The 12,247-nt window shown below is 43.0% G+C and overlaps 1 protein-coding gene across 2 annotated transcripts; it reads left to right on the top strand.

Annotated features, from left to right (window-relative positions):
• The first annotated feature begins 386 nt into the window (after nt 1-386).
• Nucleotides 387-11,712, top strand: LOC119797797 (peptidase M20 domain-containing protein 2-like). Of its 2 annotated transcripts, none has more exons than XM_038307010.1 (7): nt 387-921; nt 6,045-6,193; nt 6,277-6,419; nt 6,789-6,943; nt 10,863-10,993; nt 11,135-11,242; nt 11,367-11,508. In XM_038307010.1, exons 1-6 carry the CDS (start codon nt 523-525, stop codon nt 11,232-11,234), a joined length of 1,077 nt encoding a protein of 358 aa, XP_038162938.1. In that variant the 5' UTR covers nt 387-522; the 3' UTR covers nt 11,235-11,242; nt 11,367-11,508. The 2 variants fall into 2 exon arrangements, with proteins under 2 accessions (XP_038162938.1, XP_038162937.1); XM_038307009.1 differs by having other exon boundaries at nt 389-921; nt 10,863-10,989; nt 11,367-11,712.
• Nucleotides 11,713-12,247: the final 535 nt, after the last annotated feature.

Below are 12,247 nucleotides of genomic sequence, written 5' to 3'. Positions count from 1 at the left end.
TGCTTTATAATACAGAAAGAAATACAAATTCCATGAAATAATCGCCAGGGGTTTGAGTAAAAAGTAATAAATACATACATAAATAAAAAGGAACTGAATAAAAGTAAAAATAGCAATAGTAAATATATGCATGTAAAGGGATTATGTAAATACTTTAAATTTAGAGCATAGAGATAAAGTTTTAACAGCCTTTTTGTTATTGGAAGAGGACAATGTAGAAAAATAAGTTATTGCTTTCTTTAAAAAGGAGATATATGAGGGTTCAGTCATAGTAATTTTACATTTGTGGATATAAAATTTGGCCAACAGATCAAAAGATTACAACCTCCATAATTGTAATCCAGGTAATCTAGATTAATTTAGGTCAAAGTGAACTATTTCCGGTCATAGGCTCCGCCCATTTGAGTCCTTTATGAGTATTGTAGAAATGATTTTATGGATCAGTGTCTCCTATTGAAAAGTGTTTCACTGAAGCACAAATAAAACTGGTTCCGGTTGGAGCTCCAGGGTTGGACCGAGGGAATGGAGACCCGACAGCGGATGAAATCAGTCCTCCAGAGGCGCATAGACTCCATGGCGCAGCAGCTCCACAGGCTGAGTCTGGACATTTGGAGCAGACCCGAACTCTCCGCTCAGGAAGTGAGCGCTCATGACACTCTGGTCCGGTTCTTCTCCGAGCAGAACCAGGGCTGGACGGTCCAAAGCCAATATAAACTGCCCACCGCGTTCCGGGCCAGCTGGGGGCCGCTGGGTGCCAGCCGGGGGGCCGCGCTGAACGTGGCTTTCCTGTGCGAGTATGACGCGCTGCCGGGGATCGGACACGCGTGCGGCCACAACCTGATAGCAGAGGTGGGAGCTGCGGCTGCAGTGGGGCTGAAAGCTGCTGTGGAGACCCACGCAGAACAGGCTGTCCCAGTGGAGGTAACAGTCACTGTCATAGGAGGGGCCAAGGTGGGGGCCAACTTTCCTTCATGGGGCCACTAATCAAAAGCATGAAAAAAACTAACTAAAAAAGGATAAACATTGAATTGTTTGAAATATTAAATAAGCCAAACAGCCCCTTCTATCCAAAACAAAAAAAAGTTACATTTTATATCATTATTAAAATCAGGGATGTCAAAGTCAAATATACCAAGGGCCAAAAAAACTAATTTGCTACAAGCTGAGGGCCAGACTGGTTAAATGTTTATTAAAACATATTGAAATGAACATAGCCTACTGAACCAAGACCTATGACATAAAAAAAAAAAAAATATTAATATCAGTATTATTAATAAACGTAAGATAAATACATAAAAAAAGAACAATCAAATAAGTTGTATTCGACTCTTATTTGCACTTTTCTCTGATTCCATTCAACTGAAAAATATGAATAAATAAAATACAAGAATCTATGGCACACAGACAAAACAATACTTCCTTCACAGAAAAATCACCTCTTGTACAAAGAAATGTTAAAATTTAGTTTTTGTTTTGGACCCAGAATTCACCCAGAGGTTCTTTAATAAAGGAATTTATTAAACAAAAAGCAGAGCAATACCAAAAAGGCCTGAATAATCAAAAAGACTACGGACCATAGGTATCAGCAGAGGCTGATTGAAGAAGGAGCCTGGATGGAGGGAGGAGCGGAGCTGATCCTGCAGGCAAGAGCAGAGGGGCAGGTGGGATCCGTACACCAGGCACAGAATACCTTGAGGGGAACAGACAGCACAGTCAGGGCAGAGGTCCACGCCTGTAAGAAGTGCTCTGTCTCCATCAGAGTATCATTTAGATCCCACTTGCCCCACGCTCGCCGCCTACAGGATCAGCTCCGCTCCTCCCTCCATCCAGGCTCCTTTTATTTTGGCTTCAATCAGCGCAGTTAGTTCACTCGCCTCTGACCTCAGCCCAGCTTGGATTGTTAAAGGGGGAAAAGCAAAAAAAAACAATCCAAACATGCAAAGCACAACAAAAAAATTAAAAGAAAAGAAAAACACAATCATGTGTTCCCCTGGGAATGTAGTGTTGGTGCATGCAGCACAACCGCATCAACACTACATTCCCCACAATGCAACGGTAGCCTGCAAAGTCACAGCAGCGTGCACAAGGGGGCCATGGATGAACAATTCTTTGGCCTTGACTTTGGTATATGTGATTAAAATGAAGGTGGTAAAGAAAAAAAAACTTAGAAGAATTTAGTGCAAGAGACTAATCAGTTATGGTTTCTATGCTAGTGCATATCAGAATCCTGTATTTAGTCCAGGGGCTTTAAAGGGCCAGGATCATTTCCACAGGGCACTGGCCCCTGTTGCTAGAACCAGCCCTGCAGAGAGGCTGGTCTTCTCAACATGTCTCATCGACATTTTACTTAATTTTTTAATTTAAAGAAAAAAGATATCCGTCCGGCGCCTCCGGAGGGGAAAGCAGTGCTTCACTAACACTGTTTTTAGTGGGTGTGGGGAGCTGCTGACCTTGAAGGAGGATATTGTCGGGCGGTGGAAGGAATACTTTGAGGATCTCCTCAACCCGACAGACATGCCTTCCGTGGGGGAAGAAGAGACGAGGTGCTTGGGGCTGGGTTCGTCCATCACCCAGGCTGAAGTCACCGAGGTAGTCAAAAAACTCCACGGTGGCAAGGCTTCGGGGGTGGACGAGATCCGACCTGAGTATCTCAGAGCTCTGGATGTTGTCGGGCTGTCATGGTTGACACGTCTCTTCAACATCGCGTGGAGGTCGGGGACAGTTCCCCTGGATTGGCAGACTGGGGTGGTGGTTCCCCTCCACAAGAAGGGGGACCGGAGGGTGTGTTCCAACTATCGGGGAATCACACTTCTCAGCCTCCCCGGAAAGGCCTATGCCAGGGTGCTGGAGAGGAGAGTCCGGCTGATTGTCGAACCTCGGCTGCAGGAGGAGCAGTGTGGTTTTCGTCCTGGCCGTGGAACGGTGGACCAGCTCTACACCCTCTGTAGGGTGCTTGAGGGTTCATGGGAGTTTGCCCAACCAGTCCACATGTGTTTTGTGGACTTGGAGAAGGCATTCGACCGTGTCCCTCGTGCTGCCCTGTGGGGGGTGCTCCAGGAGTATGGAGTCAGGGGCCCTTTATTAGGGGCCATCCGTTCTCTGTACAAGCGGAGCAGGAGTCTGGTTCGCATTGCCGGCATTAAGTCGGACCTGTTCCCGGTGCATGTTGGACTCCGACAGGGCTGCCCTCTGTCACCGGTCCTGTTCATAACTTTTATGGACAGGATTTCTAGGTGCAGCCAAGGACCGGAGGGGGTCTGGTTTGGGGAACAGCGGATCTCGTCCCTGCTTTTTGCGGATGACGTAGTTCTGCTGGCTCCCTCCTGCCAAGACCTACAGCGTGCGCTGGGGCGGTTCGCAGCCGAGTGTGAAGCGGCCGGGATGAGAATCAGCTCCTCCAAATCCGAGGCCATGGTTCTCGACCGGAAAAAGGTGGCTTGTCCCCTTCGGGTTGGAGGGGAGTCCTTGCCTCAAGTGGAGGAGTTCAAGTATCTTGGAGTCCTGTTCACGAGTGAGGGAAGAATGGAGCGGGAGATCGATAGATGGATCGGTGCGGCTGCTGCAATAATGCGGACGCTGCACCGGTCTGTCCTGGTGAAGAGAGAGCTGAGCGAAAAGGCAAAGCTCTCAATTTACCGGTCGGTCTACGTTCCTACCCTCACCTATGGTCATGAAATTTGGATCATGACCGAAAGAACGAGATCCCGGATACAAGCGGCTGAAATGAGCTTTCTCCGCAGGGTGGCTGGGCTCTCCCTTAGAGATAGGGTGAGGAGCTCGGTCATTCGGGAGAGGCTCAGTGTAGAGCCGGTTCTCCTCCACATCGAGAGGAGTCAGTTGAGGTGGCTCGGACATCTTCTTCGGATGCCCCCTGGACGCCTCCCTCGGGAGGTGTTCCAGGCATGTCCCACCGGGAGGAGGCCCAGGGGACGACCCAGGACACGCTGGAGAGACTATGTCTCTCGGCTGGCCTGGGAGCGCCTAGGGCTTCCCCCAACAGAGCTGGAGGAGGTGTCTGCGGAGAGGGAAGTCTGGGAGTCTCTGCTTAGTCTGCTGCCCCCGCGACCCGGTTCCGGATAAAGCGGGAGACGACGAGCGAACGAGCGAGCGAGCACGAGATATCTAAAAATCTAACTAACAAAAAAAAGTAAAAATCTTGCTTATAAGACATTTAGTTTCCATGTTTTAAAAGCTAGATTCTGACTTCCTCTGTACGCAGAAAGGTTCCTCATCTGTCCCTTCTAATAGAACTATTTCAGACAGATTTTAAATCACATGACCTAGAAGCTATTGAAGAAAAACAGTTTGAATTAAGTAAATATTAAAAATTCTTAACATGAATAAAAAAATGTGTGCCTCGCTTATGTAATCTAATAGCACAATTTACCATTGCTATTGTTTAAGTTGGCCATAAGACAAGGTATTTATTTATTTTTGTTTCTCAAGAGGGTTTGGTTCAGAAATTTGTCCCTAAGTGACCACCATAGGTGAGGAGGGAGCAACAGAGAGCTTCTGGCTGAAGTCTGAGGCCGTTTCTCAATATGCGTTCTTGAGCGTTCTCGTGTGCTTGTGTACTCGTGACACGTCATCAGCCTCAGCCCGAGTACCGTTCCAATTCTCGAGAACGCCAGATCGAGAACGCACCAAATCCCCGGATGTTGTTCTCGCCCCGCCCTCTTTATCGAGCATGCATCAGAGCAGACTTGTGCGTTCTTCAGACTGACCGCTTCCCCAGAATGCCCCGCGGCCGCAGCTTGATTCGAGACAGCGCTCACAGTGTTAAGTTAAACATTCCCTTTTCTGCTGCTGTGGTTCTTCAAAAGTACGTTTTGAAATCGTTTGAGGCGATAACATTATACATTTAAGCCTCCCTGTGTGGTCTGTTTACAGAGTTAGTGCGAAATTTAAAAAAAAAAATTCCGACGTTGAGCGGACCAGAGTGACCAGCAGTTTTATGCCCTCAGTGGAGCTTGAATATCCAATATCCAGCTTCAAACTAATTAACTTACTGTAGCAGTGTTTTTCTGTTTGTTTTTTTTTTTTGTTTGTTTGTTTTTTTGGACTTGCTTGTTTGGAGTTTGCATCACGCGTACATTTGTACGGAGCCCCTAAAGGGACATGGAAGGGAAAAAAAGAACTTTTTGGGACTCTAGAAATTAAGAACCTCTCCAAATCATCCTCCATGGTTGTAGCTGACACATGGGCGTATTATCCTCCCATAGCAGTACACTTTGCACCTCCACTGTTGTGTGTTTGTTTTACTTCCGGTTTGCTGACATAGCAAAACGTTTTGCGAGATCTCGCAAAAGTATTGCGGGATCTCGCAAAGTTTATTTTTTGCGAGATCTCGCAAAAGTATTGCGGGATCTCGCAAAAGCTTATTTTTTGTGAGATCTCGCAAAAGTATTGTGGGATCTCGCAAAGTTTATTTTTGTGCGAGATCTCGCAAAAGTATTGCGGGATCTCGCAAAAGCTTATTTTTTGTGAGATCTCGCAAAAGTATTGCGGGATCTCGCAAAAGCGTATTTTTTGTGAGATCTCGCAGAATTGTGGGATCTCGCAAAGTTTATTTTTTGCGAGATCTCGCAAAAGTATTGTGGGATCTCGCAAAGTTTATTTTTTCCTCCATATCCCTTTAGGGGCTCCGTACATTTGCAGCTCGTTTCACGCTTCACTGCTTGTTTGCACCTGTTGATTTCCGTATGTTTCCCATTTATGATCCACTAAAAAGAGAGAAATCTGCCAATTTTCTTTTGATCAAAAACACCAAAAGCTATCCTGTTTACTAATGAAACAAGCTGATAGTTTGAGGAATGATGCAAGCTGAAGCCTGGTGAGAGAATCTTCACCAAAGTTTGAAACTACCTTAGCTCCTGTCAGTTATTAAAGATGCAAAGAGACCTAAAACGCTCCATGTGTTTTAAGATAAGCCAACCTAAGGCCATGTGAGTAGCAGCAGTTGACTTACTGCTGTGGATCATCGAGCATGACTGGCAGGTTTGAGCTAACATTAACTTCAGGTTACTGAACCCTTTTAATCCCAGATAACTGTTCTGGGAACTCCTGCAGAGGAGGCGGTTGGAGGAAAGATTGACCTGATCCGAGCGGGGGCTTTCAGTGATGTGGATCTGGTCTTCATGGCTCATCCAGCTCAGCAGGATGCTCCCTTCCTTCCCACCGTCACCATCACAGAGTGAGTTCTTTTATATTGCATCTCCTTTTAAAATAGAAACCTTAAATGATCACATCTGAACCAAGCGGGTGGATATTACGCAGGATGTCAGTGAAGTACCACGGGAAAGCGTCCCATGCTTCAGCGTACCCTTGGGAGGGGGTAAATGCTCTGGATGCTGCTGTGCTGGCTTACAGCAACCTCTCCGCGCTCAGACAGCAGCTCAAGCCTGAGTGGAGGCTGCATGGTGAGGAGCAGAAAAAATATAAAGTTGAATGACTTTTAGTTTGCAGCAAACAAAATCAGGAATGCATGATCGAAAAATCTTGTTACCTTTAAACTTCAGTTAACGTAGAAAACAAATAATTCTTCTTACCTTTCATTTTGTTTTCATGCATTTCTTTGCAGACTTTCATTTTTGTTTCGAAAAAACTAAGAAAATGAAGTCACAGTTTTCTTTAGTGTGAATTATCTAACAGGTTTCACTACCAAAGACGGTATAAGAAGACATTAAATCCTGTGCTAGAAGTGGAAACCCTGTTATCTGTGTCAGATAAATAAGCAGAAAAACAAAACGGATGAGTTTCTTTTCGCTTCCTGTTTTTCCTCTGAACAGGCATCATCAAACACGGCGGGGTGAAGCCCAACATCATCCCTGCCTACTCTGAGTTGGAGTTTTATTTGCGAACTCCACAGCTGAGTGATCTGTGGGAGCTGAAGGCCAAAGCTGAGGCTTGTTTCCGAGCTGCTGCTCTGGCCACAGGCTGCCAGGTGAGCTGCTGACCACCTCAGTAATAAGACTCAGCTGTCATGTAAGATTATCTTTGAGGACTTATCGCCGTAATTACGCTCCAGGTTGTTTGTTGCTGTTGCGTAACTGTGACCTTTGAGCTGTATGTCACCTTCGTCTGCAACTGATCCAAACAGGCTCCTGTTTTAGAAAGTCTGTTAGCCTCTTTAAATATATTCCTCTTTTCCTTCCAAACAGTGCAGTCTGAATACTTTGCCAACCAGCATGGACGCGTGGACACTTTACTTTACAGGTTTTCTTTTTTCGTGTGTTACTTCTAGCTTTTAAATGGAACTGTGTGCTTTTTTGCACTTTAAAAACACGTTTCATTTTTTCATTCATTCATTTTCTGACACGCTTATTCCAGCTGGGGTCGCGCGGGGTGCTGGTGTCTATCTCCAGCAGTCAATGGGCGAGAGGCGGGGTCCACCCTGGACAGGTCTCCAGTCCATCGCAGGGCAACACAGAGACAAACAACCACTCACACACACACACACTCACCCTAAGGAGAATTCAGAGAAGCCAATTAACCTAACAGTCATGTCTTTGGACTGTGGGAGGAAGCCGGAGTACCCAGAGAGAACCCACGCATGGTCAGGGAGAACATGGTTCTGGGAATCGAACCCAGAACCTTCTTGCTGCAAGGCAGCAGTCCTTTTTCCTTTTGCAAAGACACCTTTTTAAAATACGAAGGATCCAATTTTTTTTTTTATTAGAATATTTTTAATTAAACTTGTAAAGCATTTTTTCTTACTTTTAAAGAAGCACCAATCTGATATTGAGTAATTAGCTGGAGCTGATTTTTTTCATTTTTTTTCATTCCTATCACACACACACACACACATACACACATGTTGTGTCACAGTATCCTTGTGGGGACCTTCCATTGACTTCCATTCATTTCCCACTAATTTATATGGCCTAACCATGACCCTTGCCCTAACCCTAACCATTACCGACACATACCTATCCCTAAACCTAACCTAAACTCAATTCACACCTTAGTCCTAAACCTAACCCCCACCACAAGAAGAGAAACTTTCCTTATGGGGACCAGTTGTTGGTCCCCACAAGTACCTATGAGTCCCCAAAATGTAGCATATTCCTAGGAAATTGTCCCCACCAGGTATTAAAGACATGGCCATCCACACACACAAACACACACACACACACAATACAGATTTCAGTCAGCTACTTTATATTATATTATACTTTAAAATATCAATTTTAACAATATTTTACATGCTCTGTTGCTGATTTAATCATTTTTTGGCAATAAATAATATCAAATACATTATATGTTTGAATTGGTTACTGATGCAGACGAAAGCCTGATGCCTTCACTCACATGTATCCTGTTCATTCAACACTCGATTGATGCATCTCTAATGAATTTTCTTTGTTTCTACCTGTATAATAATTAACTGATTTTGAAATATTTGAATTAATATTTGAATTTGTATGATAAGAAACAAGAAGGATATGATATGATGCAATCATACTTCATTTAGAAAAGTTATTAAGAGCTTGCCCCAAGTCTGTTTTTTTTTCTTTTTTTTTGTTAAATCCATGGATGTTTATGGTCCTTTGTGCAATTAGTTAACTTATATGGAATTAAATTAAAGAAAAAACAGAGCACCTTTAGTTGAAGCTCCATTTGTCTAAATTATGTATTTAATTTGTCTTTATTCTTGTTTTGAAAGGCCTCATAATGGTGAAAGCTACAGTCTAACAATTAACAACATGTATCTGCAATAACCATCGGGGCTGGAAAACCATTACAAAGGGCCTAACGAGGGCTTCTAAAGCAGAGCTCTTCAACAGGGGGTCCGCGACCCCTAGGGGGTCCGCGGAGGTACTGCTTGGGGGTCGCGAAAGTCTTGGTTGATTACTTTTTTTTATATTCCCTCCTGCAATTTTTTGCACTAATTAAAATGTCTTTAAATACACATTAACATGAATTCAACACACTGTAATAAACAGATAAATGAAAGCAGAAGATGTCTTTCAGTCATCAATGCACACATTCAGCGACACACAGGAGCTCTTTCAAGCTGGGCACCGTTTCATTCACCACACCTGTCCCATCAACCAGGAATCAGAATCAGAAATACTTTAATAATCCCAGGGAGAAATTACTTTTGTTACATTAGTCTATGTGTAATAGAGTTACTATAGGACCAGTTTGATATAACACAATTTCATAGAATATATATAATTAGGGGGTCCCCGCTCCATCTCGCAATCAGTTTGGGGGTCCTTGGCTTTGAAAACGTTGAAGACCCCTGTTCTAAAGGGCTGCAAATGACCCCGGGGCCACACTTTGGACACTGCTGGTCCAGTAGTTATTTGCACAACTCAAAGTTGGAACAGGATGTTTATTATAGTACTCAGTTTTATGATTTCTTATCATATCTGGGTGTATTTTCTGATTATGAAGGTGGGCTGGTCAAAAACTCTGAAGGTGGCTTCTATTTCGGTTTGTACTCTATTCTAATGGAGGGTTGGTGACATTTGGGTGAAAAGGGTCAGATTTCAAAAATAAAATTTGACGGTGTTTTTATTTATAATAACCAATTTAATCATTTTAGATCTATGGTCTCTATTAAATTTCAAGCAATTATGGACGAGAGGCCCCTGATGGTCTTAACCAGCAGCTTGTGCGGGCTCTGTTATGCTTTCTACTATTAAGCAGCAACTAACTGATGGACATAAACAACAAATGATAAATGCATTCTTCTTCTTCTAATAAGAATTAAAGGAACAGAAAGAAGGAATGACTTTCAGCAAAGATGTAAACAAACTCTAAGCTTATAGTACTCCAAACTCTGAGCTTATAGATCCATGATCATGAGGGGAAAAGGTTCTCCTGTTCCTTCTTTGGCTTGATTTTCATCCCACACACTCAGTATGGCCAATAGCAGAAGAGTTACTATAATGAAACGCTTTTTCTATAAGGTACATCCATGCAGCATGTTGGTCCTGAGCAGAAAATAGAAGGCTGAAAATGGCACAAACAGGATTAGTATTTGAGGTTTGAATTAACGTTGTTAGGATAATCTTTATTGAAGATGTGTGAGTTTATTACACCATGGTATTGGCTGCCTGTTGCGTGTCAGAACTGATGTTTTAATCTAATTAACAGTTCCTCTGTGTGGATATACAGTTATAATCTTCATTCTGCACGTGGGAAAGATTTGGAAATGGAATGAGAGCGGTGTCCTTCAGCTAAGAATGAAGTGTAATATTTTGATAAGGCTGGAGCCATGGATGTCTAATCATCTGCTAATTTGTATGATGTAAGATATGATGATGTGGCAGAATGGAGATGTATAAAATGCCTTTTTAACTATTAATCGGGGCCACTTCCTGTGAGGTGAGCTCATAGGTGAGCAGCTGCCATTCTGTAAATTCTAAACACTCTGATCTGAGTAAGATTACAATTTCTATCAGAATCTGTTTAATAAATATAAGTTATGAAGTTTTATTTAAAGAGCTTGTCCCGAGTGATCTCTTTTCAGGGAAAACAACCGGAAAGATAGCATCAGGGTGCTTAGACAGAGCCTGTCTTTAATAATGATTACATTAAAAAGAAGATATTTCCAGATATCAAATAATATTTCTGAGACAATACTACATAATGTACTTTTGTCAAAAAGGAAAACAATGTGGGGAGTTTATTAACAAATGATTGGATTATATTATTTGACCCTCTGAGGCTGAGAAATCGGAGAAATATCAAAACAGGAGATGAGGAAAATTTCTTTCCTTTGTTTTCTCTCAAAAAAGAAAGGACGGCTTAATTTCCTAAAGCCAGCCTTAATTAAAAAAATAATAATAATCAGGAATGTTTATTACAAATATTGAGGATTGATATAATTATTGATTATATACCTGCAGGTGGAGATAATCTACCCGGCACACACCTACTCTAACATACTGCCTAATTTCACTCTGGCGAACCTGTATGAGAGCAACGGAAAAGCTTTGGGGATGATGTTTCCTGAGCAGCCAGCCAGCTTCTCTGGTTGGTAAATATAAATGCTTTACAGAAACATTCTTATCTCTTTCTGTTTTCTGCTTTAGAAATTTACAAAATGTAACGTTTAGCATCAGGATTGTCTGTCTCTTTACACAGAATCATTATCCGTGAATCTTTTATTATCTGACAGGTTCCACAGACTTTGGGAACGTATCCTTCTTAGTGCCTGGGATCCATCCTTTCTTCTACATTGGCACGGATGCATTAAACCACACAGAGGAATACGCTAAAGCAGCAGGTAGAGAGAGGTTTCCTGAAATAAAAAAAGCAAAGATCTGTCATCATCTCCCTCCAAGTCGTGAGGGTTGCTGATTTCTATTTATAGTTATTTTTTCCTTCTCTACTTCTTCTTCTTGCGTCAGGAGCTGAGGTGGCCCAGTTGCACACCCTGAGGGCAGCCAAGGCCCTGGCAATGACAGCTGTGGATGTGATGTGCTGCCCAGATCTCTTGCAGCAAGCGAGAGAGGACTTCAGGCTGGCCAAACTGAGAGCAGAGGACAGACACGCAAATCCGGAACAAACATAAATCATCAGAACTTGACTAAAGTTAGAAGGTCAAATCTGCTCAGTTTGGTTTGGAGAGTACTTGCTAAAAAACATGATGCTTTGTAAAGTATGTACACTCAATAAAAAACACAAACTCCAATGTATTTCATATGCTCAGCACTTTCAACACAAGTGATGTAAACAGGTGATGTAGAAGTGTTTTAAAAAAAAACAACAAAAAAACCTATTAAAGTGTGTTTTTCCAGAAAAAGTTAAAAAACAATCTAGTGGACTTTGTTTCCAAGTTTTAAGGCGTTTCGCTTCCCATCCAGGAACCCTTTTAAATTCAAAAGGTCAGAAATGGCGTTCAGTTCGAGGCTTTATAGAGTGGACAGAAAACAAAGCCTTTGTTTTGGCTTAAAAAACATGCAAACTGAACCGGATGAACGGGTCCGCCCTTCAGGAATTGGGGTCGTTTGGGTTCTTTGTTAGCCTGCCTGTCTATGTCTCTGAAAGAGGGGGTCGTTTAAGGGAATTGTTGGCCTGGCTGAACCGGCGAGGTCTTCTGTTCCCCTGTATGGGGGTGGGGGGCTGCAATGATAGCGGGATAGAATCAACTGAGTCCACCCCTTTTGTTTAAGGTTGTTTTTTCTTTCTTAACATAGATGGCTTCCTTCACACCTCTCCCAAACCACCTGTCTTATTTGTCCAAAATGTGAACATTCTGGTCCTCAAAAGAATGTCCTTTGTCCATAAG

Source organism: Cyprinodon tularosa, unplaced genomic scaffold (genome assembly GCF_016077235.1).
Source record: "Cyprinodon tularosa strain WSP-4 unplaced genomic scaffold, ASM1607723v1 ctg6, whole genome shotgun sequence".
NCBI lineage: Eukaryota > Metazoa > Chordata > Actinopteri > Cyprinodontiformes > Cyprinodontidae > Cyprinodon > Cyprinodon tularosa.
This window is presented reverse-complemented; position numbering and strand designations above follow the sequence as displayed.